Raw genomic sequence first — 24,784 nt, forward strand, 5'->3', positions numbered from 1 at the left:
TTAGCCAGATCTCATCACCCCACATTCCCCATTCGTCCGGTTTCCGGCGGACTGGATTGCAGCGATGGATCTGGGGGAAGGGGGTAGGCCAGTGGTCTTCACTATTTTTCAAGCGGGGGGCCCCTCTGGCCAAAAGACCTTCAAGGTGAGAGCCCTTTCCTGCTCTGCCCACCTCCATACGGTCCTGCACGTTCCTCAGTGCTGGGGAGCTGGACTCAGAGAGACGGAGCCCTCTCTTCAGAGCTCGAGGAGGAAAGCGCTGGGAAGGGTGACCCCAAGATCATGCAGGGGCTCAAGGGGCCCCCGTTTCCCTTAAAGGAGCCCCCCGCTCTGGGCACAGCACCAATGGGGACGGTTGCCTCTGCACAGTGCCAGGGGTTGCAGCACAGAGTGTTTAGCTTTGGCTGAAGCTTCACAGAGGCCCCATGGACAGTGAGTCAGGGGGCCGCACTGAGGGTTGGTGGGAGCCCTTACTGGCCCCCAGACTTTACGATGGAGACCACTGAGGTAGGCGGAAGCCGGGCAGAGGGGCTGGGTGAGGTCGCCTTCCTCTCCCTTAAAAAACCTGCTTTCTCCTTAGTTGGGGCAATCGGTAGACCGGCATTCCTTGAAAGTGCAGCAAAGTGTGCTACTGGGGGTGGGATTTAGTTTGTAGTTTGGACAGGTTTCTAGTCCTGCTAGAGGACAACTGAAATCTCTCTCTCTCTCCCTCTCTCTCTCTCTCTCCCTCCCTCTCTCATTTCCTTGCCTCTCTCTCTCTTTCTTGTTCTTTCTATTTTTGCTTGCCCCCTCTCTCATTTCCTTGCCTCTCTTTCTTTTCTTTTTTCTTTCTCTTTCTCATTTCCTTGCCTCTCTTTCTTTTCTTTTTCTTTCTCTCTCTCATTTCCTTGCCTCTCTCTCTTTCTCTCCTTTTCTCTCTCTATCATTTCCTTGCCCCCCTTTTCTTTCTATCATTTCTTTGCCTCTCTCTCTCTCTTCTTTTCTTTCTATTATTTGCTTGCTTCTCTCTCTTTTTCTTTCTCTCTCTCTCATTTCCTTGCCCCCCTCTCTCTTCTTTTCTTTCTCTCTATCATTTGCTTGCTTCTCTCTCCTTTTCTTTTTCTTTCTCTCTCTCATTTCCTTGCCTCTCTATCTTTTCTTTTTTTCTTTCTATCATCTGCTTACTACTCTCTCTCTCTCTTTCTCTCTCTCTCATTTCCTTGCCCCTCTCTCTCTTCTTTCTCTCTCTCATTTCCTTGCCTCTCTCTCTCTTTTCTTTCTTTCTTTCTATCATCTGCTTACTACTCTCTCTCTCTCTCTCTCTCATTTCCTTGCTTTCCCCTCTCTCTCTTTCTCTCTCTCTCATTTCCTTGCCCCTCTCTCTCTTCTTTCTCTCTATCATTTGCTTGCTTCTCTCTCCTTTTCTTTTTCTTTATCTCTCTCATTTCCTTGCCTCTCTATCTTTTCTTTTTTTCTTTCTATCATCTGCTTACTACTCTCTCTCTCATTTCCTTGCTTCCTCCTCTCTCTCTTTCTCTCTCTCTCATTTCCTTGCCCCCCTCTCTCTTCTTTCTTTCTATCATTTGCTTGATTCTCTCTCCTTTTCTTTTTCTTTCTCTCTCTCATTTCCTTGCCTCTCTCTCTCTTTTCTTTCTTTCTTTCTATCATCTGCTTACTACTCTCTCTCTCTCATTTCCTTGCTTCCCTCTCTCTCTTTCTCTCTCTCTCATTTCCTTGCCTCTCTCTCTCTTCTTTTCTTTCTTTCTATCATTTGCTTCTCTCTCTCTCTCTCTCTCTCTCTCTCTCTCTCTCCCTTCCCTCCTCCCTTTCCAGAATGACCTCCACCGTGCGATCCAGAGGACCCAATCTGCCATGTTCAATCAAGTGCTCATCTTGATCTGCACCCTGTTGTGTCTTGTGTTCACCGGGTAAGTTTCCGCTGGGCTGATATTTCGGTTGAACTCTGGCATCACTGTGCTAGGCCTGGGTGAGTCAGCTACGACATTGCCCTGGAAAACACAGCTTCTGGGATGAATTCCCAGCGGGCTCTCTGGCAGGCAGCTATCAAGGCCGTTTCCAACAGCGCGGGTGCCATTCAACAGGCGAGACCCAGAAAGCACGTGGCCAGCATCTAGTTTCCACCTGAGTCACTGTTTCAGGGTCGTCTCCGCTAAGAGAAATGCCTCCTGCATGGAGCAGAAATGGAATTCAAGCGGGGCCCAGGTTGAGGCTTCCGGCCCTGACGCCATGGAAAAGGAGGTCAGCTCATCACAGAGTTACATTTAGCCTAGATGGGGAAAGAGTGAAGAGGTGAAAAGCTGGCTTTCCATTGTCTAAAAGAAACCTGTTTCCCAACACGATGCTTCTGGGGAGCCCAAAGCCAGAATATGAAAGGCCTCTCTTCTCTGCTCCCTGGCCCTTGGTAGTCAGAGCAGTGGTAGACTGCTTCTGAACATGGAGGTCCACTTAGCTCATCCGAACACAGGACCCGAACAACATATAGTTCACAAGGCAGGCCCACAAATTTGGACCATGGGTACACCTCGGGGAATGGATGTTCATGGAGAATTTTGGCAACATCTGCCCCTCCAAGCCAAAGATGCACCAGAATCGTGCTTTGCACGGTGGCCAACTGGACACTTGCAGGATGTGGGCAGGGCGTTAAGCCAACAGGCCTCTCTGTGCCGTCCCCAGAACGGATATGGAAAGGTGCACTACCCCTGGAGCTGACCCTGACCCACTGAGAGGAAGAGAGCTGGTCCTGTGGTAGCGAGCATAAACTGCCCTGTTTGCTAAGCAGGGTTCTCTTTGGTTTGCATTTGGATGGGTGACTGCATGTGAGCGTTGTAAGATATTCCCCTCAGGGGAGGGGGCTGTAGCTCAGTGGAAGAGTGTCTGCTTGTATGCAGGAGGTCCCAGGTTCAATCCCTGGCAGCGTCTCCAGGTAGGGCTGGGAGAGACTCCTGCTTGAAACCTTGGAGAAGCTGCTGCCGGTCAGTGTAGACAATCCTGTTCTAGATGGACCAAGGGTCTGACTCAGTAGATGGCAGCTTCTGATGTTGCTAATTATCCGAAACCCTTTCAGATAGAATCGGATATGTTGGCCAGCTTAGGAGCCGTTCAGAGCCGACTGTTCACCCACCCGGATCAACCCCACCACTCTGCCCCAAAGCTTCAGTTGTAAAGGTCACCCACCGAGTTGTTGATAGCCACGATTCCATGCGTGTGGCCGGCGGAGCAGAACCTTCCGCAGTGTGTAAGACTCAGCGTACAGACATCTGCACCTCCAAAATAGAGGTGTACGGCTCCTAGAGATGTGCAGACCAGGCGGTATAAAAATATGATAAATGAAAATAAATAGAAATCCAGGGGGGATGGGGGAAACATCCAAAACATGGCAAAATAATCCAGAAAAACTGAGTGTGGTGTGCTCCCCGGGGTCTGTATGTTGCCAGGAATCCCCCCACCCATATGCCCTGAAATGCCCGGCAAAACCATGAAAAAAAATTAAAGGTCTCTTTTTTCAAGGAAAGGAGCCATTTTGTAAGGGAAGGGGCCACCCCCTTTCCCCAAATGGTGGCAGAAGTGACCTCCGTGGTCAATCCCAACCCTCTAGGACCCACAGATACATGAGTTTTAACCCCTTCGTACCCGCAGATACTGAAAAAGGGTGTCAATCGGACACCCCGCGGATACGCAGAACCGCGAATAGCGGTTCCACCAATAACGAGGTTCTCCTGTCGTCATTTTAGCGTGTTTAGGACTTTGAAAAGCTTTAAAAACTCCCTTGCGAATGTGGCCACTGCAGGCCCGAAGGTCAGGACGATCGAGACAGGAGAATGGCCAGTTTTCCAATGAGATCGCCTCGTTTCCATCTCTCGGGGCTTAGACCTTGTCAAAACTCACAATGAGCATTCATCCCTCTTCCAGAGGACCATCCCAGCTGGCACCTGCATTAGCAGATACTTCAGCAGAACTGAGATGCATACAGGTGTTCGGGGCAGAATCCTGGTTCGGGATGTGGGGTTTTATCTGCTCTTTTTCCTCCTGTTTTCCCAGGACCTGCGGCATCCAGCACTTGGAAAGAGCCGGCGAACGACTTTCCCTCTTCAAGTCCTTTTATTTCTGCATTGTCACTTTCTCCACGGTGGGCTACGGCGATGTCACGCCCAAGATCTGGCCCTCTCAGCTGCTGGTGGTGATCATGATTTGTGTGGCCCTGGTTGTACTGCCCTTGCAGGTAAAGGTGGCGTCACTACTGGGCGAGTCATAGAATGAAGGCGACCAACAACACTTGAAGCAAAACACTTGGCGACACAGCTCAGCTTGCCAAGGACCTGAGCTGTGTGGCAGAGTGCATTGCAAAGTGTTGCAAAAGGAGCGACACTTGCAAAGGAGCTGAGCTGTATTGCAAAAGGTTTTGCTGTGATCGAGCCAGTCCAGCTCCTGGATGGTGCTGACACATGCCTTTTGAAAACCCCCAGGGGAGAAATTTCACTTGCTCCCCTGTCCTTCGATTCGTCACTCGTCCCTAATACTTGGCCTGTGCTTAAAGTAAAGCCAAAAAATATTAGGGCAAATCTTGTATTTGAATACATTTAGATCCCATCCTTAAAAACACATTTAAGTATCTTCATTCTGCTATATTTCAGGTGGAATATTAGATGGGACGTTCTGCTCCTTTGTGTGTGTGTATTCTAAGCTGAGCTTCTCCTGCAAGATCTGTTTGAAAGACCTGAGCTGTCTCTTGGAGCTCCATTTCAGTCATTTTTCCAATGTAGCTGAGAGCTCGGTTTGTGAGTGCAAGCCTGACTAAGCCCTTTCTAAGCTCATTAAATTCACAGCCCAGCTCAGCTCTTTTGTGGAGGAGCTGAGCTGTGTGGCAAAGTCAGTTGCTTCCACTGAGCACGCTCAACCCCAGTACAGCCTTAATAATCAACTATGTGGTTGAAGAAGCTGTTGGGAAACTGACGACAGTTCGCAGACCAGAGTGGGATGTGGGTAAGAGATCAGCCCCAAACCTCACAGTCAAAGTGGGCAAGTCGATTGATATGGTTCCTGGTTATTGTTTATGAGTTGACCGGATCCACCGGGGAGATGTTCCCCATGGCTGCCCAGTTGGCTGCCAGACCTTTTGGAGCAGACGGAGCGTTCTCCAGCTCACAGGCTGGTCAACGTCCAATTTTTCCACTTGGCTGCCAAAACTGTCAACAGAACTGCTGGGCTGTGGCCGTTTGACGCCTTGAGCCAAGGAGAAAAATAACGCGGCCTCTGCCTCTTCTCTTCCTCGGTGGCCTGTTGGGGTTTCTTGTTTACAGCCCTCTCTGTCTTCACTGACGCTTTTCAGAGGCTTAGAGAGAGAGAGAGAGAGAGAGAGAGAGAGAGAGAGAGAAGTGGAGGGGTGGGTGGGTTTTGAAGCTCTCTGCCCAGGTTTCCCTGCTTCTTAATGCTAAGGGAGGAGAGCTGGTCTTGGGGTCGCAAGCACGAATTGTCCCCGTTGCTAAGCAGGGTCCACCGTGGTTTGCATTGGAATGGGAGACTACATGTGAACACTGTGAGATATTTCCCTTAGGGGATGTGGCCCCTCCCTGGCATCTCCAGATAGGGCTGAGAAAGACGCGGTGGGCGGTGGGAGGGAATGATCGAACACCTCCCACCCCAATACTTCTTTGAAACAGGCAAACTGAGAAAGGCAGAAAGATGGTGGAAATGGCAGGCTAATTTCATCCCCAGCTCTCCCAACATTTGACTCAATGTTCTCCTTGGGGACGTAGGTCAGGGTTAGAGCATCTGCTTTGCATGCAGAAGGTTCCAAGTTCCCTCCCTGGCAGCATCTCCAGGTAGGGCTGGGAGAGACTCCTGCCTGAAACCTTAGAGAGCTGCTGCCAGTCAGTGTAGACAATCCTGAGCTAGCTGGACCAAGGACTCAGAATAAGGCAGTTCTGTATATTCATTGGAAGGAACCATAGCTTTTTGTGTGAGATTCTCTGCTTTGCATGTAGAAAGTCTAAAGTTCAATGCCTGACAGCATCTCCAGGTGGGACGGGGGAAAGACCCTTGGAGAGTTGCTGCCAGTCCGTGAAGGCAATCCTGAACCAGACAGACCCATGGTCAGACTCAGTAGAAGGCAGCTTCCTATGTTCCTAACCTCCGGCCCAGCCGGACCAAAGATAAAAGAGACGACCGTTGCCAGACCGGCATCCTGAATCCTTGCAAAAGAGATCTGCTCTTTGGGTCCACAGTTTGAGGAGCTGGTCTACCTGTGGATGGAACGCCAGAAGTCGGGAGGGAATTACAGCCGCCACCGGGCCCAGACGGAGAAGCACGTCGTCCTGTGCGTCAGCTCCCTCAAGATTGACCTGCTCATGGACTTCCTCAACGAATTCTACGCTCATCCTAGACTGCAGGTGAAGACCGGGTGTGTTTATATCATGTGCGGTGCGCGGTGAGTTTCTGCAGAGAACAGGGACTGGAGCAGGCGCGTGGGAAGCCGCCGGTGGCGCCCCGAGGCGCCCTAGCCACGCCCCCTACATCTGATGTCATATGCAGGGGGTGTGGCCATACATGGAAATGTACAGCTCCATTCATAAGGTGCTCCAACCAGAGCTGGGGTTCCATCCTGGCTGGGAACGCCTTTCCCTGCCTCAAAAGGCAGAGAGATGCGTTCCCAGCCAGGCTGTGAAGTTTGTCTATATCGGGGTTGTGTGTCCCCGTTGATTGGATGCCGCCGTCAGACACGGGGCGTGGCCAAGTTGGATGGGCGGTTCCTCAGGGTGTGGCGACCGGATTTTTTGGACCTGTCCGCACCATGCTGGCTCCACCCCTGATCTGAACTTGCAAAGGTTGCCATCTGACCTAGATAGGGTTACCATGGCGCCCAGAATATTAAATCAATCACGAAGGAAATGCGGGCACCGTAACCGTCAACCAAACGACGTCCAGTTAAAGCAAATTCAACGGTGCCCACCTGTGTTATGTAGACATGCCGTGGAAGAGGCGTGAGGATTGGCTTGTTGTTCGATTTTTATGCTGTCTTCCATAATGCACCTCAAGGCAGTTTACAAAAGTTAAAATGCAATAAGATTCTGGAATAGTTACATCGGAGCCCTTAAAATCAATGCAACACTAAAACCATGAAACACCAAGAAACAACTAAAAAGTTTCTTTAAAAGTCTAAATTCTCGCATAGTCGTGTTCTTTGAAAGCACCGTGCTGAAAACATGTGCTGTCGATCCACGGTGTCCACTGTTCCCTCTAACCAGGATTCCCAGATGTTGTTGACTAAGCATCCTGGGGATTCTGGGAGTTGTAGTCCACAACATCTGGGAATCCCTGTTAGAGGGAACACTGGTGGTGCTCTGTCAGGACATTACCCGGTTTCTCTTTCAGGATTACTACGTGGTGATCCTTTGTCCGACGGAGATGGATATCCAGGTTCGGCGGGTCCTACAGATCCCTCTGTGGTCACAGCGGGTGATCTATCTCCAGGGATCTGCTCTGAAGGATCAGGATCTCATGAGGGCAAAGTGAGTCACAGAGAAGGCATAGCACGTGGTAGCAAAGAGCTCTCTGAGATGTTGAAGCTTGCTCGGTCTTGGCAGGAGAAGCTAGTGAGGAAAGGATGACCCTTCCTTCCTGAAGGAGACATGCAAGCAAGAGATGTCAGCAATTGTGGTTTGGGGATGGGTCCGTAGCTCAGTGGCAGAGCATCTGCTTGGCATTCAGAAGGTCCGATGCTCCCTCCCTGGCAGCATCTCCAGGTAGGGCTGGGAGAGACTCCTGCCTGCAACCTTGGAGAAGCCGCTGCCAGTCCATGCAGACAGTGCTGAGCTAGATGGACCAATGGTCTGACTCGGTTTATGGCAGCTCCATATTTTCCTACGAAACTGAAGGCATGTAAACTTGCCTACGTACACTTGGAAATGGGGGCCAAGCCAAATGCTTCCGTTTTAAGCAACGGGTTTCAGGGAGGGATTTGAAGGCATATTTGAGAGGTGCCCCACCCCTTATTTCTGCCCCCCTCTCTGGGTGGTTTGATCTGGTTTGGGGCCTCCTGTTGCCCGGGATTGACAGAATCTCTTCCCTTTTCAGGATGGACAACGGAGAAGCCTGCTTCATCCTGAGCAGCCGGAACGAGGTGGACCGCACGGCTGCTGTAAGTCGGAGAGAACTCAGCTGAGGCAAGGTGGATGCTTGTGCTGGCCGAGGGTGGAGTTTGCTCGCAAGTGCCGTGTTGGGTCATCCCTGTTCTTCTTCTGCAGGACCATCAAACCATCCTGAGGGCCTGGGCAGTGAAAGACTTTGCTCCGAATTGCCCCCTCTATGTTCAGATCCTCAAGCCTGAGAACAAGTTTCATGTCAAATTTGCTGGTAGGTGCTTTTGCTTGCCGATAGATATCTTCATTTGTCTTTTCTTGCTGGCGGGGGCGCAGACTTGTATTCACTTGTTGGTGCCTTCACTTGGTGATACGGGCTTTCATTTGCCTTCGCTTGTTGGCCAGTGTCTTCACTTGCTGGTAGCTGCCTTCACTTTTCTTCACTTGCTGCCATCACTTGCATTCACTTGTGGGTCGGTGCCCTCACTTGCTGCTCTGTGCCTTTATTGACCTTCCCTTATTGGCCAATGTCTTCACTTGCTGGTAGCTGCCTTCACTCGTTTGTGTAGGGCCAAATTTAGGGCTCAACCCAAAGGCTCCCCCCTGCCCCGCCTTGCCTTCGGGAGCCCTATCTCGTTCAAGAGGAGCATTTAAGAGCGCTTGTTCTTAAGGGGGTCTGTGTGAAGCCTAGATTGCAGGTTTCCCCAAGCAAGCGGCCAGGACCCTACCCTGCGTTGTTTTCCTTCTCCTCTCCTCCATGGGCTGCCTTTGATTGTGGCTGCCTTCTCCATTTCTAACCTTCTCTTTCTGTTCATTTCATCACACTTTTCATTGTTCCCTGGGTAGGTTTTAGGCTTGGTTGGTTTTTTTTTTTTTTATCAGCTGAAAACATTGCCGGAGCGGAATGAAAACAAGCCATTCTTCCTCCCTCTCTCCTGTGCGTAATCACCGCCTGCCAGCTGAGTAGGAGTTGGGATGAAATAATCACAGCCCGGACCTCCTGTGTGGGCTTTGCTGTCCGGCCGGACCCCTCGCTGGGTCCAATCCCTGTACCCTGGAAATGGGATTGAGTTCAAAAGAAATCTCCATCCCCTGTGCTTTGAAGAACCAAAGGCGTAGGCATGGCTGGAACAGCAACTATAACAAATATGACTGCCAAAAGGATCGCGACTGTGTGGTGTTCAGACGTGGCGGCCGTAGCTCAGGGTAAAGCATCCGCGTCGGATGATCCGCGTCGGATGATCCGTATCGGATGATCCGTATCGGATGATCCGTATCGGATGATCCGTGTCGGATGATCCGCATCACCTGCAGAATTGCTGTCAATTCAATATCACCCCTCCTCGTTTCACGTCTCAATCTTTATTACCGTCTTAGACCATCATAAAGGGGTAATAACATAAAAGAACAAACGTTTAAAGCCTGTGGATAAATGACTCCGTACAAGATACAGACCTATTTTAAGGCTATAAGAGACCCAAAATAGAAGTGAAATTCAAAATAAAACTATGGTCATAAAGGAATGGATATTAAAATCCTGTGTGTGAATCACAACACCCTCAATCAATCATCTTTATTACGGTCGAAGACCAGCACAGGTTATAATACAGTCATATGGTAGAATAGATAAGGCAATCAGATTATTATGAAAATAAATGTTACATGTATTACTACTATAAATTATAAGATTGAGATTTGTATTACCGCTCTAGTGGGAAGACTAATGGAATGAGGGTCTAGAAATACAAGCTATTTAAAATAAACTATGGAGTACAAGCAAGGTAGCTGAAATATAAAATATAGCTAAAATATAGCATTAAATATCTAATTAAAATAGTAAGGCAGTTAACTAAACACAACACAAGCACATACTAAACAGCTATTTTTTAAAAAGTCAGGAGTAGAAATAAAATGAAGAGCATCCTAGAAAGAGGCAACATGCATTATAAAGTCCTATAAGAGGCATTTTAAAAAATTATAAAAAGACACATGCAATCATTCAGGGGCAACTATAGTCATGATAAAAGTCTTAGGGCAGGGGAACAAGCCAGAACGCTGTAGAGTTGTAGGGCTGTTGGAGTTCAGGGCTGCTATGAATCCCTCTGAGGCAACCGGCAGAGAGCATGCTGAACTTATTTATTATTTATTTTATTTATCTTATCAAATAAACAAATTAGAAAGTCAGTTGCTGGACAGGAGGACATGATCAGCCTTCCGGATTTTAATCGCTGCCGCGCAGAACCTGGCAACTCGGTAGGTCACGTCGGAGTTGGAGTCAGAAAGCAGTAGTGAGTCCTCTTAACAGGGAATTCCAGATGTTGTTGACTACAACTCCCAGAACCCCCAAGCAAAAGCCTGTTGCAGCTGGGGATGCTGGGAGTAGTAGGCCACAGCATCTGGGGATCCCTGTTAGAGGGAACACTGGTAGAGAGGTGTAAAATTGGCCCGTATGATCTGGATACTTATGTAATAGCAGCAGAATGAGGGTGGAGCGGATGTCCCTGGACAACGAGCACTGAAGGAGGACGTGCTCAGTTGTTTCTACTTGCCTGGAGTCGCAAGGGCAGTGCCGTTCCGGGAATGGGATCTTCCTGTAACGTCCCTCAAGCACTGCTGAGGGGAGAACATGGCCACGAACCAGCGTGAAGGCCCTCCTGGGCTTTGGAACTTCCTAGGTATGCTGCAGGAGAGGCCAAATATCAAAGTCCCTCGCTGGCCTCATTTCACTTAAAGGCCCTTAGGGTTTTTCGCTCAGGCACATTTCTGTCTCACTCGCACTCCCACCTCATCATGGTTTCTGTAATCTTAAGGCGATATCAACCACGGTGCACGTGTCCTCCCCGCTACACACACACATACACACACACACCTACAAGAATGATGGTAGCTTTTTGCAGAAATGGTTAAAATGTCCCTGAGAAATATTAGATGGTGAGGTAAGAGAATAGCGTTGGCAAAATTCCAGCCAGAGACGGAGGCTCCCAGCCGAGCGGGGGACCTAACCTGTTGAGCAGAAAGGAGGAAATGGCTTCTGGGTGCTTCTGCCCTTACAGAGGCCGCGCAGGCATTCTGAATTGTGCTTTGAGGATAACCACAAGGCTCTTGTTCATTTCAGATCACGTGGTCTGCGAAGAAGAATGTAAATATGCCATGCTGGCGCTGAACTGCGTCTGCCCGGCCACCTCGACCCTTATCACCCTCTTGGTCCATACCTCCAGAGGACAGTAAGTAGTTGAATTGGGTTTAAGACCCAAGCAGAGTGAAGGCAGACCTATTTGCTAAGGGTGAAGCCAGACATGCTGGTTAAAAATGAGGACAGACATATTTGCTAAGAGTGAAGACAGACATATTTGCTAAGCGTTAACACTGACAGATATTTGAATTAAGGATGAAAACAGACTAATTTGCTAAGAGTAAAGACAGACAAACATTCTCACTTGTGAGTGGAAACAGACATTTTAGCCAAGGGGTGAAAGCAGACAAATTTGCTAAGAGTGAAGACAGACAGACAGACAGACAGACATTCTAACTAAGGGAGAAGACAGACACATTTGTTTAGAGTGAAGACAGATATTTTTTACTAAGGATGAAGATAGACAGACAGACATTCTAATTAATGTTGAAAACACATATTTGCTCAGTGTTAACACAGACATTCTAATGAAGGATAAATACAGAGACATTTGCTAAGGGTGAAGACAGATATATATTTTAAGACAGAGCTATGCTTCATCCCCATAATTCATACACAACGTGCTCCTTTCCGCTGAGTCAGACCCTTGGTCCACCCGGCTCCATATTGTCTCCACAATGACGGGCAGCAGCTACTTTCTACTGAGTCAGACCCTTGGTCCGTCTAACTCAATACTGACTACCCTGACTGGCAGCAGCTCTCTGGGGTTTGCCCCCCCCTGCCTTCGGCATGCAAATCACGTGCTCCATGGCTGAGCACTCCCTTCTCCCTGCACAAATGATCTATCTCCAAACGGGAATGAAATATCTGATGGAATTGACATTATGCTGCAAATGCGAATCCGTCGTTCATGTGCTTAATAGGGATGCAGATGGAAAGAGGTTTCTCATTTCAGCTGGGAATGAAAAGGGCATTCTCGGGAGCCCCCGCCATCATTCTCTGGCTTGCAGGCTCCGGGAGACTCCCGCCCCCTCCTCCTCCTTGCCGGTGCGTTGGGTGGCAGGCGGGTTGATGCATCCACTCCAACCCAATCTCTTCCGTCATGCCTTGCCAGCTCCCATAAAATACGTCTCACTGATGTTCCTGTTGCTCATAATGAAAGATGGCACGGGGGGTTCTGTTCCCAAACGGGAGCTGTGGTTCACTGGGCTGTGAGAGCCGAGGAACCTAAGCCAATTTCTTACAGAAAAATCCCCGCCCAGGCTGACAGTGCTCCTCACATGCTCAGCTGCCGGCTCTTTTGGCCTTTCGTCGGCTTTTGGCCGCTAATCTCAAATGCTTCCCTTTCTGGGGGGATCAGCTAAGACTTGGATGGGGAGGCTTCTGGTCTGTTATATAGGAAGCTGCCATTCAGAGTCAGACCTTGGTCCATCTGGCTCAGTATGGTCTGCGCTGACTGGCAGCAGCTCTCCAAGGTTTCAGGCAGGGGTCTTTCCCATCCCAGGAAGTGAACCTGGGACCTTCTGCATGCCGGAGGGCTGGGGAGCAGTGTCCCCTCTAACAGGGTTTCCCAGACGTTGGAGACTACAACTCCCATAATCCCCAAGCAAAAGCCACTGCAGCTGAGGATTCTGGGAATTATAGTCCACAACATGGGGGAATCGTTGTTTGAGAGGGAACACTGCTGGGGACACTCGCCACTGGCGAGCGGGCAAGTGGGTTTGTGGATGCCTGCATGAAAATGACTTCAGTCCACACTGAGGATGTTACAGGTTTTGAAGAGGCATCTCCCCAGCTTCTGACCGCCCCTTCTTCTTTTTATCTGGCTTCCAGAGAGGGGCAGGAGTCCCCCGAGCCCTGGCAACGCATGTACGGACGCTGCTCAGGCAACGAGGTCTACCACATCCAGATGGGCGACAGCAAGTTCTTCATGGAGTACGAAGGGAAAAGCTTCACCTATGCCTCTTTCCACGCCCACAAGAAGTGAGCCGGCGAACCGGATGGGCATTTCGGTTCGAAACCGTTTCGGGGCAGGGGGAGGGCCCAGGGCGAGGCGGGGTTTGGAAGAGGGGATTCGGGATGGCGTCCTGCCTTCGGCGGAAACGCAGGAAGAGGGGGCAAGGGGGCAATTTCACATCCCACTTGGGTGGGGGCGTTTTATGAAGGTTTGGCGGTTAAGAAATCTAGGCTGTAACAACACCAGTATACACGCAAGAAGAGACATGTGCAAAAAGACCCAAAGCAGAACCCAAAGACACTGATTTTTTTATTATTTTTTTTTGGTAAAAGGTGATAAAAAATGGGATTTGCTTAAAGACATTTTTACCCCATCTTACTACCAACATCAGCTCATCCACACAATTATAATTAGGGTAAGAACAGACAACAAACCTGCCTGAGAACAAGCGAGAACTCTACCCTGGAACCTGAGAACAAGCGAGATCTCTACCCCAGAACCCTAGACCAAGCGCGATCCCTACACTAGAACAAGTGAGACCTCTACCTAGAACAAGCCAGAACTCCACCCTGGAACCCTAGAACAAGCCCGAATGCAAAAGCAAGCAAGGACCCCATCCTAGAACACGTTAGAAGCCTACCCAGAACTCTAGAATAAGCAGGATCCCTACCCTAGAACAAGTGAGATCTCTACTCTGGAACCCTAGGACAAGTGAGAATCCTACCCCAGAACCCTAGGACAAGTGAGAATCCTACCCCAGAACCCTAGAACAAGCAGGATCCCCACTCTAGAACATGTGAGAACTCTGCCCTAGAATTCCCACAGGGTAAAGCAATGGGTTGATCAGGACGCCGAGGTCTCCCAACATCCCTTCTGCAACCTGCACTCGAATCTTTGCCCCAGGGTTCTTCCTGACGGTCCTCAAGGTGCCAGTTCTCGCGTTGGGTCGTACCCAGGGCGGCCTGGCCTCAGGGGTCTTCTGTGGCACCGTTTCAGGTACGGCGTCTGCTTGATGGGCGTGCGGAGGGAGGAGAACAAGGGCATCCTCCTGAACCCAGGGCCGCGGCACATCATGACTGCGTCGGACACGTGCTTCTACATCAACATCACCAAGGAGGAGAACTCGGCCTTCATCTTCAAGCAGGAGGAGAAGCAGAAGAAGAAGGGCTTTGCCGGGAGAGGGATCTACGAAGGGCCCTCACGTCTGCCGGTCCACAGCATCATTGCCAGTATGGGTGAGTTCCCCCCGCCTCCACGGCCGTTCTGCTTTTCCTCCCAACTCTTCCTTGCGAGGGAGTGCTTTTAAGCCAGAGGGATTCCTCATCAACACAGCAGCCCGGCTGGCGCCTCTGGAAGCAGGGCAGGGAAGCAGTAGCCCCCTTCTGTCTCCCCACCACCACCATCTGGTATCCTGCGGTACAGTGCTCTTGTACATGGAGGTTCCATTTCACTCCCAGAGCTAAGAATATAAGAGGAGCTCTACCGTACCCACACAAAGGTGGATCGCCTGATCCAGAATGATTCTTTCCACCAGGTGCCTTTGGGAAGATGGAGGCACTACCCCCCCAGTTGCTCCCCTGCAACTGGTATTCGGAGGCATACTGCCCCTGAAGCTGAGGCTTCCAGATAAAGATTAGTAGCCAGTTGATGGTCTCCTCCTCCATGAGCTTGTCTGGTCTCCTTCTGAGGCTAGCCCTGTTAGTGGCTGCCGCTACACCTTGTGGCAGTGGGTTCCACAGGGAGGAAGGTGCTTCCTTTTCTCTGTTCTGAATCTCCTGCCAGTCCATTTCGGCAGTTGGCCCCCAATCCGAGTGTTTCAAGAGAAGGAGGGCTACTTCTCTCTATGCACTGGCTCCACACGGTGCATCATTGGCCCGTATGGTAACTGGTTTTAAACCAGCTTATGTGCATGGTGGTGTTATATATCCCTGCAATCATGAGGACTAACCTCTTAGGAGAGGGGAACGGAAGCTGGTATTTTCATCCCAACAGGTGCATGGGAGCCCTCCCAGAAGTGGCAGAGAAGCTGCAGGCACACATAAGAACATCGGAAGCTGCCACCTACTGAGTCAGACCCTTGGTCCCTCTAGCTCAGCATTGCCTGCACAGACTGGCAGCGGCTTCTCCAAGGCTGCAGGCAGAGGTTTCTCTCCACCCTATCTTGGAGATGCTGCCAGGGAGGGAGCTTGGAAACTTCTGCATGCAAGCATTCAGATGCTTTCCCCAGAGCCTCTCCATCCCCTAAGGGGAATCTCTTTCAGTGCTGCTCACATGTAGCCTCCCATTCAAATGCAAACCAGGGCAGGCCCTGCTTAGCAGAGGGGACAAGTCACGCTTGCTGCCACCAGACGAGCTCTCCTCCCTGCGGTAGCGTATGTCTCCCGCCTGGGGACACAGTCGGAGGCAATGCATCTGGCCAATTTTGCGTCCCTGTTCCCTGCTCCGTCAGCCATAGCATGCAGCCTCTTATTCCGATCCCATTACTGGCAGGGTGTTATTTGTCCGCTGGGCGGCTGGTTCTCTGCGGGGAACTTTGCACAAACGCCGAGAGTCGGAACGCTTAATTAATTCCCCAGAAAACGAGCCTGTGTTTAGCTAGGATGCCGGGAAGGGAAGAGAATAATATGGCTACCAGCGTTGGGTCCTTTGGCAAACCACCCCTTGCTATGTGGGACGGCAAGAAAGACAATAGGACGGACTCCAAAGAAAATAGGTTTCGGCTGAGAATGTTGGGCAGGGCCGTAGCCCAGTGGTAGAGCGTTCGCTTAACATGCAGACGGTCCCAGATTCAATCCCTGGCATCTCTAAATAGGGGTGAGAAAAATTGTTACCTGAGGGCTGCTGCCAGTCAGAGTAGACTGTACTGAGTTAGATTGACCAATGTTCTGACTCAGTAGATGGCAGCTTCCTAATGCCATTGTTGTCTCTTCCTCTCTTCCTCTTTCTCTGCCTCCTCCTTCTTTCTCCTTCTTTCTCCTCTTTCTTCTTGATCTCTTTCTCCTCCTTGTGTCTTCCTCCTCTCTCTTTTTCTTTCTCTTCTCCTTCTCTTTCTCCTCCTCTTTCTCTCTCCTCCTTTCTCCTTTTTCTCCTCCTTTCTCCTCCCCCTCCTTCTTCTCTTCCCCTTCTCCTCCTTTTTCTCTTCCTTCTTCCTCTTTCTCCTTCTTTTTCTCCTCCTCCTCCCTCTTTCTCCTTCTCTTTTCCTTCCCTTTCTCCTCCTCCTTTCTCCTTTTTCTCCTCCTCCTTCTCTAACATTTTCTCTTCCTTCTCCTCCTTGTCTTCCTCCTCCCTCTCCTTTCCTTCTTTTCTCCTTCTCTTTCTCTTCCTCCTTCTTCTTTCTCCTCTTCCTTTCTCCATTTTCTCCTCCTTCTTCTCTAACGTTTTCTCTTCCTTCTCCTCCTTGTCTTCCTCCTCCCTCTCCTTTCCTTCTTTTCTCCTTCTCTTTCTCTTCCTCCTTCTTCTTTCTCCTCTTCCTTTCTCCATTTTCTCCTCCTTCTTCTCTAACGTTTTCTCTTCCTTCTCCTCCTTGTCTTCCTTCTCCCTCTCCTTTCCTTCTTTTCTCCTTCTCTTTCTCTTCCTCCTTCTTTCTCCTCTTCCTTTCTCCTTTTTCTCCTCCTTCTTCTCTAACGTTTTCTCTTCCTTCTCCTCCTTGTCTTCCTCCCCCCTCTCCTTTCCTTCTTTTCTCCTCTTTCTCTCCCTCCTCCTTCTTTCTCCTCTTCCTTTCTCCTTTTTCTCCACCTTCGCCTTCTTCTCTTTCCCCTTTGCCTTCTTTTTCTCCCACAGGGAGGGATCTTGTTCTGGGGTTGGATAGGGCCACTTGCTCTCCCCCTGCTAAATAGAAAAATGCCGCCATTTTGCATTGGTTCCATTCGGCCCCATTAGCAGCTGGGACTGCCAGACACAAGAGGCCTGTCCCATAGAGGATGGGGGTGCTCTGGGAAGAGCAAGTTCTCTCCCTGGCAGCATCTCTAAAATAGGACTGAGAGAGACTCCTGCCTGTAACCTTGGAGAAGCTGCTGCCAGTCTGGGTTGACAATCCTGAGTAGGGTTGCCATGTCCCCCGGTATTTTGGGTAGCCCCCGGATTTTGGCTCCTGCAACCGGCTGCTAATTTCCCCCCGGATTTATATGGATTTCAAATGCACTGCCCGGATTGCCCGGATTTTACTCTGGATCCGATCACATAGGGAGGGCAGAGGAGGAGGAAAAAGTATACAAATCTGTCAAATAGATAAAATTTAAAAAATGCAAATTGGTGGTTGCGTAATTTGCATAATATGCAAAACAGGGCAGCCAGATTTGGCGAGCTTGACTGTGGCAACCCTAACCCTGAGCTCGACGGACCAAGGCTCTGACTCGGTATCCGGCCGCTTCCCCTGCCCCCTGAGATTGCCCCCACTTGAAATGATGCCCGGCACTGGTGCTTGCGGGGGGGGGGGAATCTGCCAGGTGCGGATCCCTTCCCGCTCCAGGGGGAATGGCCCGTGGCCGGCTCAGTCTGTGCCGCCCCGCCGAGCAAGCGGTAGGTGCAAAGCCTGCGTCCTCTCTTCCCTCCCTTGCCTCATCCCCCCACTCCTGCAAGCTCGCCTCCTTTCTGCCCACGCGGCCGCCTCCTTGAACGGCTTTCCTCGGTGCGTTGCCAATTAGAAGCCACTCGCCTGGCTCCCAGCTGGGCAGGACGGGGGCGAATCACCTGGCCGGGTGTCAAAATGCAGTCCTGGCCATTAACCCGCCCACAGTCACTTTGCAGGGGGGAAAAGCCTTCTGTGGTCATAAGATCCACGGCACGGGGCGGGGTGGTGCGAAGAGCAGGAGGTCTTCCTTGCTTGAGACTTTGTTGCTCTGGAATACAGAGAGGCTTTTGTTTCCTTTTGACAGACATCCACTAGATAGGAACATCGGAAGCTGCCATATACCGAGACAGACACTCGGTCCATCTAGCTCAGGATTTTCTACCCGGACTGGCAGCGGCTTCTCCAAGGTTACAGGCAGGCATCTCTCCCAGCCTTATCTTGGAGATGCTGCCAGGGAGGGAACTTGGGACCTCAGATGCTCTTCCCAGATATCCCCTAACGGGAATCTCTTCCAGTGCTCACACATGTGGTCTCCCATTCACATGCAAACCAGGGCAGACCCTGCTTAGCAAAGAGGACGATTCATGCTTGCTACCACAAGACCAGCTCTCCTCCCACGACCAGGGGGGAAACCCTTTTCTCCTCCTCCTTGCTTTGTGCCCCCTTGGTACAATGACTGTGCTCTTACTCTTCTCATAAGGACTAGCCACTTAACTTTGTTGCTTTAAAAAGGCTAAATAAGAACCTTGAATATAAAGAGGGGTGGTTTTTTTTTTTGGTTGCCTTTTCACAGACATCCGCTAGATAGGAACATAGGGAATCCAGTGCTTTTAATTAATTAATTAACCGCCTGACTCCAGCCCTGGACATCTTTTGCTCCTCTGTTTCAGGCACGGTGGCCATGGACCTGCAGAACACGGAATGCCGCCCGGTCGCCAACAGCAAGCTGACCCTGCCGGCGGAGAACGGCTCGGGCAAAAGGAGGCCCAGCATCGCTCCCGTCCTGGAGGTGGCCGACAGTTCTTCCCTCTTACCGTGTGACATGCTCAGCGACCAATCAGAGGACGAGATGACTCAGTCAGATGACGAAGGCCTCACTGTGATAGAGTCAGTGAGCTGTCGGTTCCTATCTTATATTTCAGGCTTAGTGTAGGCAGCAAGTAGAACAGGAGCCGCTCCTGAATTCCACCACCTTAGAACTGCAAAGGAGAGAAGGGACGGGCTGGCTCCTTTCTCTATTAATATTCCCCCCACCCCCTGCTCAACTAAATCTGAGCTGGAGAAGGGTCCTTGGATTACCCCAAGCCTCCCAGGCCACAAGCCCCCTGGAATTTCAGCAGCCCCTGAGAAAACTATGTTTCCCCCCCCCCCCCCGCAAACGAGAAGACTACATTTCCCAGGGGCTGCTTTTGGCCTTCTAGGAAAGGGAGAGGGAAAGATCTCCCGCTCTCGCAGCTCAAGTGACTCTTTTGCTGCTGCTCGGGCTGGTAAACCTTTTGAAAAGAGAGAGAGGGGGTCTTGGCAGTGGGAGGGGGGGCTGTCTGTGGGGTCAATTTGGATTGGCTCCGAAAAATAAACCAAGCAGTTTCTGGGCCTTTGGGGAATAGCTTGGCTCACTTCCATGTCAAAACTGTGAGCAGGGAAGAAGCTGGACCATTGGTATCTAAAGCAATACCTGTTTGGGAGGTGATGTCGCCGTGTCACCCAGAGGAACATACTGGGATGCCTCCTTTCCGTTCCTTTTAGAACTCTCTCCTACCCTTTGGAACTACAGTGCCTGCAAGAGGGAGTCCCGGATGTTGCTGACTACAACTCCCATCATCCCCCAGCTGCTGCGGCCTTTGTCTGGGGGTGATGGGAATTGTAGTTGTCAGCGTCTGGGAACCCCTCGTGCCAAGAACGCTGCTTCCGTTGCCTGTGGCAAGTCCTCCCTTATCACCCATTACGACCCATCACCCATTATGATGGAGGGCAGAGAAATTCAGAGCCCTCCCCAGGTAGTCGGCGGGAGAATACAGGATGAGTCATGGCTTAATCGAGCCCCACCGCCAGATCTCTGCAGAGACGAGGTGTCTGCAAGCCCTGGGGGAATGCGGCCTCGACCCCATGTCCAAACGCCAAGACGGCACCTTGTGTCCAAAGAACCGCACCACACTCCTCTGAGGTTTACACAAAAGACCGAGAGGCTCTATTAACAGACCCGGCAAGGATCTAGCTTGCTGTTCCGTGGAAAGCTTGCCGTGCAAGTGTATTATTATTCCCTGCACTAATGGCCTATTTGCATAAATTAACCTCCTATTAGCAGTTTTCTGCTCCATTTCGGTTACATTGCTGGGCGGGCCTTGCGTTTGCTCCTGCATAGATGCCGCTAAAGCAGCAGCCACAGGGAGAGCAGAGCTGTTCTTAAGACGGAGCCACATTGCCATCTGGTGGATCTCTTTCCGATTGCTGGCGCTGGACGTTTGGAGCTGCTGTCTGCTGAGTCAGACCCTTGAGCCATCTAGCTCAGTATTGTCAGCACTGACTGGCAGCAGCAGGTCTCCGGACTTCCCAGCAGGGGACATTCCCAGCCCTGGGATTGAACCTGGGACTGTCTGTTTGCAAAGTGGGTGCACTCACCTTGTGCTACAGCGTCCCCTCTGACTCCTCACCTGTCTCCTTTTCTCCCACAGGTATGTGAAAGGCTACCCTCCCAACTCGCCCTACATCGGAAGCTCTCCCACGCTATGCCACCTTTTGCCTGTGAAAGCACCTTTCTGCTGCTTGAGGTTGGACAAGGTAAGAAGCAAAAGCCTTTTTGCACAGATTCCTTGGTTCTGTGTCTTCCTGAGGGCCCCATCGTTCATCCAGATTCCAGAAGCAGCAGCAGCAGCCTTCAACTCTAGGCGACAGGCACAGGAGCTTCCTGCTAATCGCAGCATTCATATTTTTAAAACCAAGTTTCTAGTCCTTATGATGATTGGGGGCAAAATCTCTGATGCCCCAGAAGTAGTTAGAGTTTCAAGAGTTTTCAGGCGGCCCTTCGGCACACGGCAAAACACCTTTCCCTCCCCATGACTAGCAACTTCTGAATGCACTGTCCAGGCGAACACAAGAGCCGATTAAAAAGTCCCAGTGAAAGAAATCGTGCAGGTTGCAGGATTCAGCTTTTGTGTGTGTGTGTGGCACTCAGTTTCTGTTGCCTGTGTGCAGCATGTAAATATGGAGTAGACCAAGCCCAATACAGATGCTCGTCCTCACCTGCACATGCTCGAGCCTTACAGAACTGCTCCTAGATTTGGGGCAGCCAAATCATGAGGCAAGGTGAGACGGTGGCCTCAGGCAGTAGGTTTTTGGGGTGCTAGAAAGATGCCCCTCCTCTCCCCTGCCTCCATGGGTGCAGTTCTTCTCTGAGCAGTGACAGAACCACCACTTGGCAAAGAGCCACCCTGAGGTGGTCCTCTGCTGCCTCTTCCTACCTGACTTCTGCTGGGCTAGTAATGAAAAGGGGAAGGAAGCGGAAGAGGAAATGATGGAATGGCAATAGAGTCCTGCAGACACTCTGTGGAGCGTCTCTTGTACTCTATTGCCTCTTTGCCATTTCCTCCTCTGCTTCCTTCCCCTTATCATTTTTCCTCCTCCATTTCCTTCCCCTTTTCATTAGTCGTCTGGTGTGAGGGAGGGAGGAGACGAGGAGGTGTGAGAGACCAGGAGGAGGCGGCAGTGGTGGGTGTTGGTGTGGGTTTCTGGGGTTGCAAGCTTCAGTCTCCGCTTGATTGCCCTTATCCGGCTCATAGCATCATGGGAGTCCCGCATAAAGAGAAATGTGTTTCTGCTGAACCTGAATGATCCAATCTTAGGAGCCATTGATCGAAGGTGGGTTCCCTTCCAGGGTTGCATGCACAACAGCTATGAAGACGCGAAAGCCTACGGCTTTAAGAACAAGCTGATCATCGTGTCGGCAGAGACGGCTGGGAACGGGCTGTACAACTTCATCGTCCCCCTCCGGGCATACTATCGGGCGCGGAAGGAGCTGAACCCCATCGTCTTGCTGCTTGACAACAAGCAAGTACTCTTCTCCAAATGGGTGTTCTCCCTCCCCGCCTGCCCTGTGACATCAGAGTCTGTTTTAGCATAGCACTTAGCACTTACATTTATATACCGCTTTATAGCCGAAGCTCTCTAAGCGGTTTACAATGATTTAGCATATTGCCCCCAACATTCTGGGTACTCATTTTACCGACCTCGGAAGGATGGAAGGCTGAGTCAACCTTTAGCCCCTGGTCAGGATCAAACTTGTAACCTTCTGGTTACAGGGCGGCAGTTTTACCACTGCGCCACCAGGGGCTCTATTTTTTTGTTTTAAAGCCGACCTTCAGGGCGTGGTTGATACAGTCTGGGGCGTGATATGAATAGGGGCCGATCCAGTATGGCCTTGTGGTTAGAGTGTTGAACTTGGACCGGGAAGACCTGGGTTCAAATCTCCGGCCATGGAACTCGCTGGGTGACTCTGGGCCAGTCACGTATTTCTCAGCCCAACCTACTTTGCAGGGTTGTTGTGAGGGTCGACATAACCTCTGGGCTCCTTGGAGGAAGGGCAGGATAGAAATGTAAATATATCGATACAGTCATCCCTCAGCAACTGTGGGTTTCCCAATCGCAGTTTTAAGTATCCGTTATTGGGGTGACAAGTTACAAATCTTGTGTACCACATCCTGAATATCCACTGTTTGGCAAGATTTGGGGGCAATTTGGCGTGGGATTTTTTGCAGTTTTCAGGGCTCTGGAGGTGGTTCTCAGGGCTTGGGGAGTGATTTCCCCCCTATTTTTAACTGTATTTTTCGGTCTTTCCCCAACCACGATTCCCTTAACCCCCTGTTTCCAATGCATTTCTATTGCTCTCCAACCACGAATTCGCCAGCCGCGAAGTTTTCCCTGAATGGGACTCTCATCTATCATCTCATCTATCTGTCTGTCTGTCTGTCTGTCTGTCATCTCATCTATCTCTCTATCTCTCTAAAACTAACTAACGCCAGGTGATTACTTGAACTGCTGTTCATGGTTTGGGACCAGGATACCTGAGGAGTTGTCTTCTCCCACATGAGGAGACCTGGTCTCTTGGCCACAAACATAGATTTCCCCCTTTACTAAGCAGGGTCCATCCTGGTTTGCATTTGAATGGGAGACTACATGTGTGAGCACTGCAAGATCTTCCCCTCAGGTGATGGAGCCGCTCTGGGAAGAGCAGAAGGTTCCCAGTTCCCTCCCTGGCAGCATCTCCAAGATCGGGCTGAGAGAGACTCCTGCCTGTAACCTTGGAGATGCTGCTGCCAGTCTGTGCAGACAGTACTGAGTGAGACGGACCGAGGGTCTGACTCAGTACAGCCAGTCTGGCTCAGGAACCCAGCGTAGGGATTTAGGGAGGGGCTATCACAGTCAAAACGGTGGGAGAGGTGAATGGTTGGGCCGCAGAGCACAGGTGAGCCCTGAATCACCTGTGGCTACTTCTCTCTCTTTTTCCAGGCCTGACCACCACTTCCTTGAAGCCATCTGCTGCTTCCCTATGGTATACTACATGGAAGGCACAATAGATAAGTAAGCATCTTTGTCCGTCTCTCTGGGGCGCCCAGAGCCCTTCCGTCATAGGCCATGAGAACTAGAAACTTAGGCAGCTTTTAAAAAACACCAACGCCTTTGCTCAGCACTATGTAATCACAGAAGGAGACACAACCCCGCTGTCTTTGGGTATTTCTCCAGGCTACTGGGGTGATGGTTAAATTAGCGAGGGCTAGATTCCAGGACAGAATGCTGCATTTGTCGTGTTAGTTTCTGGGGTTTTATTCCTGTGTTTAGCTCCAAATGGCTTCTCAGATTTTGGAATGTCCCTTCTGTCACCTGTGTGCTCCCTCCGTACTTTCTTAGGAAGCAGATTAAAAATTTCAGAAGCTGATGTTTGCTCACAGATTTCCCGCAAACGTTTGCTCACATTTCTCCCCTGTTTATTTACCAGCTGTGTTTTGATTGTATCTTTGTTTTTTTATATGGGTGAGCCAATTCCCGCGGGTCCACTCTGTGGTTATTCCAACACACCCAGCATCCTTTCGCTTCGGCTTCATTTAAGTCCAGCAAAGATTCTGGATTTGGGGAGATTTGCAAAATCCTTCCCTGCTCTGGTTGGAATTTAGGGGGACAGTTGAAAATTTCAACTCCCTCACTCTCTGCTTTTAAAGTATTTTCCTGTGCTTTTTTAAAGGCTTTTTAAAAACAAAGCTATATTTAAAATCTATCTATCTATCTATCTATCAATCTATCAATCAATCAGTCTATCTATCTATCTGAGTACTTGAGGGGAGTTGCTTTTAATTTTTTTATTTTTACTTGTTTTTGACCAGGAAAAGAAAAGCAGGACAAGTAACAGGGATCCCTTTAGACTGCAAATTTTGGAATTTTATCTCCAGAACAGTCATGAACATTTTGAGCTCCGCTCTGCTAAACATAATTGGTGAAGCAGAGCTGAAAAAATCTGGAGTGCAATCCAATAGAGGCAAATTTCATGAAGCATCCCCTAGCTTTTACTTGTGTTTATGGGATTCTATGATGCCTTAATATTGGATTGAGCTGGTCTCGTGTTAGCAAGCCTGAATTGTCCCCTTTGCTAAGCAGGGTCTGCCTTGGTTTTCATTTGAATGGGAGATGCCATGCGTGAGCACTGTAAGCTATTCCCCTGATGTGGGCCCATGGTCTGACTCAGTCTATGGCAGCTTTCCTATATTCCTATTGAAAAACCATGTATAATCAAATCCTGTGAACAAAATACATCACGGAAGACGTGGCATCCTAATAGCCGTTTGCCTTTGGGATCTCCATAGCCTCGACAGCTTGCTGCAGTGTGGGATAATTTACGCCGACAATTTGGTCGTGGTCGACAAAGAGAGCACCATGAGTGCAGAAGAGGATTACATGGCAGACGCGAAGACCATTGTCAACGTCCAAACCATGTTCAGGTAAGGCAGAGGGGCCACTTAGAGATCTTCTAGCCTAACCCCATTACGGAGCTGACCCATCTATCC

At 50.3% G+C, this 24,784-nt stretch overlaps 1 protein-coding gene across 13 annotated transcripts in view; it reads left to right on the forward strand.

The window, feature by feature from the left end:
• KCNT1 (potassium sodium-activated channel subfamily T member 1) overlaps nucleotides 1-24,784 on the forward strand; it is a 131,324-nt gene that overhangs the window by 94,293 nt on the left and 12,247 nt on the right. For all 13 annotated transcript variants that reach the window (XR_008312785.1, XR_008312786.1, XM_053282286.1 and 10 more), the window contains 14 exons: nucleotides 1,813-1,907; nucleotides 4,039-4,219; nucleotides 6,222-6,386; nucleotides 7,369-7,505; nucleotides 8,071-8,134; nucleotides 8,241-8,349; nucleotides 11,191-11,299; nucleotides 13,042-13,191; nucleotides 14,162-14,400; nucleotides 18,626-18,842; nucleotides 20,408-20,513; nucleotides 21,607-21,779; nucleotides 23,238-23,309; nucleotides 24,584-24,718. Coding sequence is in view for 11 of the 13 variants with exons in the window: in XM_053282286.1 (XP_053138261.1) it covers nucleotides 1,813-1,907; nucleotides 4,039-4,219; nucleotides 6,222-6,386; nucleotides 7,369-7,505; nucleotides 8,071-8,134; nucleotides 8,241-8,349; nucleotides 11,191-11,299; nucleotides 13,042-13,191; nucleotides 14,162-14,400; nucleotides 18,626-18,842; nucleotides 20,408-20,513; nucleotides 21,607-21,779; nucleotides 23,238-23,309; nucleotides 24,584-24,718 (1,952 nt within the window). In the remaining 2 variants the exon portion in view is untranslated. The remainder of the gene's footprint in view (nucleotides 1-1,812; nucleotides 1,908-4,038; nucleotides 4,220-6,221; nucleotides 6,387-7,368; nucleotides 7,506-8,070; nucleotides 8,135-8,240; nucleotides 8,350-11,190; nucleotides 11,300-13,041; nucleotides 13,192-14,161; nucleotides 14,401-18,625; nucleotides 18,843-20,407; nucleotides 20,514-21,606; nucleotides 21,780-23,237; nucleotides 23,310-24,583; nucleotides 24,719-24,784) is intronic.

Source organism: Hemicordylus capensis, chromosome 17 (genome assembly GCF_027244095.1).
Source record: "Hemicordylus capensis ecotype Gifberg chromosome 17, rHemCap1.1.pri, whole genome shotgun sequence".
NCBI lineage: Eukaryota > Metazoa > Chordata > Lepidosauria > Squamata > Cordylidae > Hemicordylus > Hemicordylus capensis.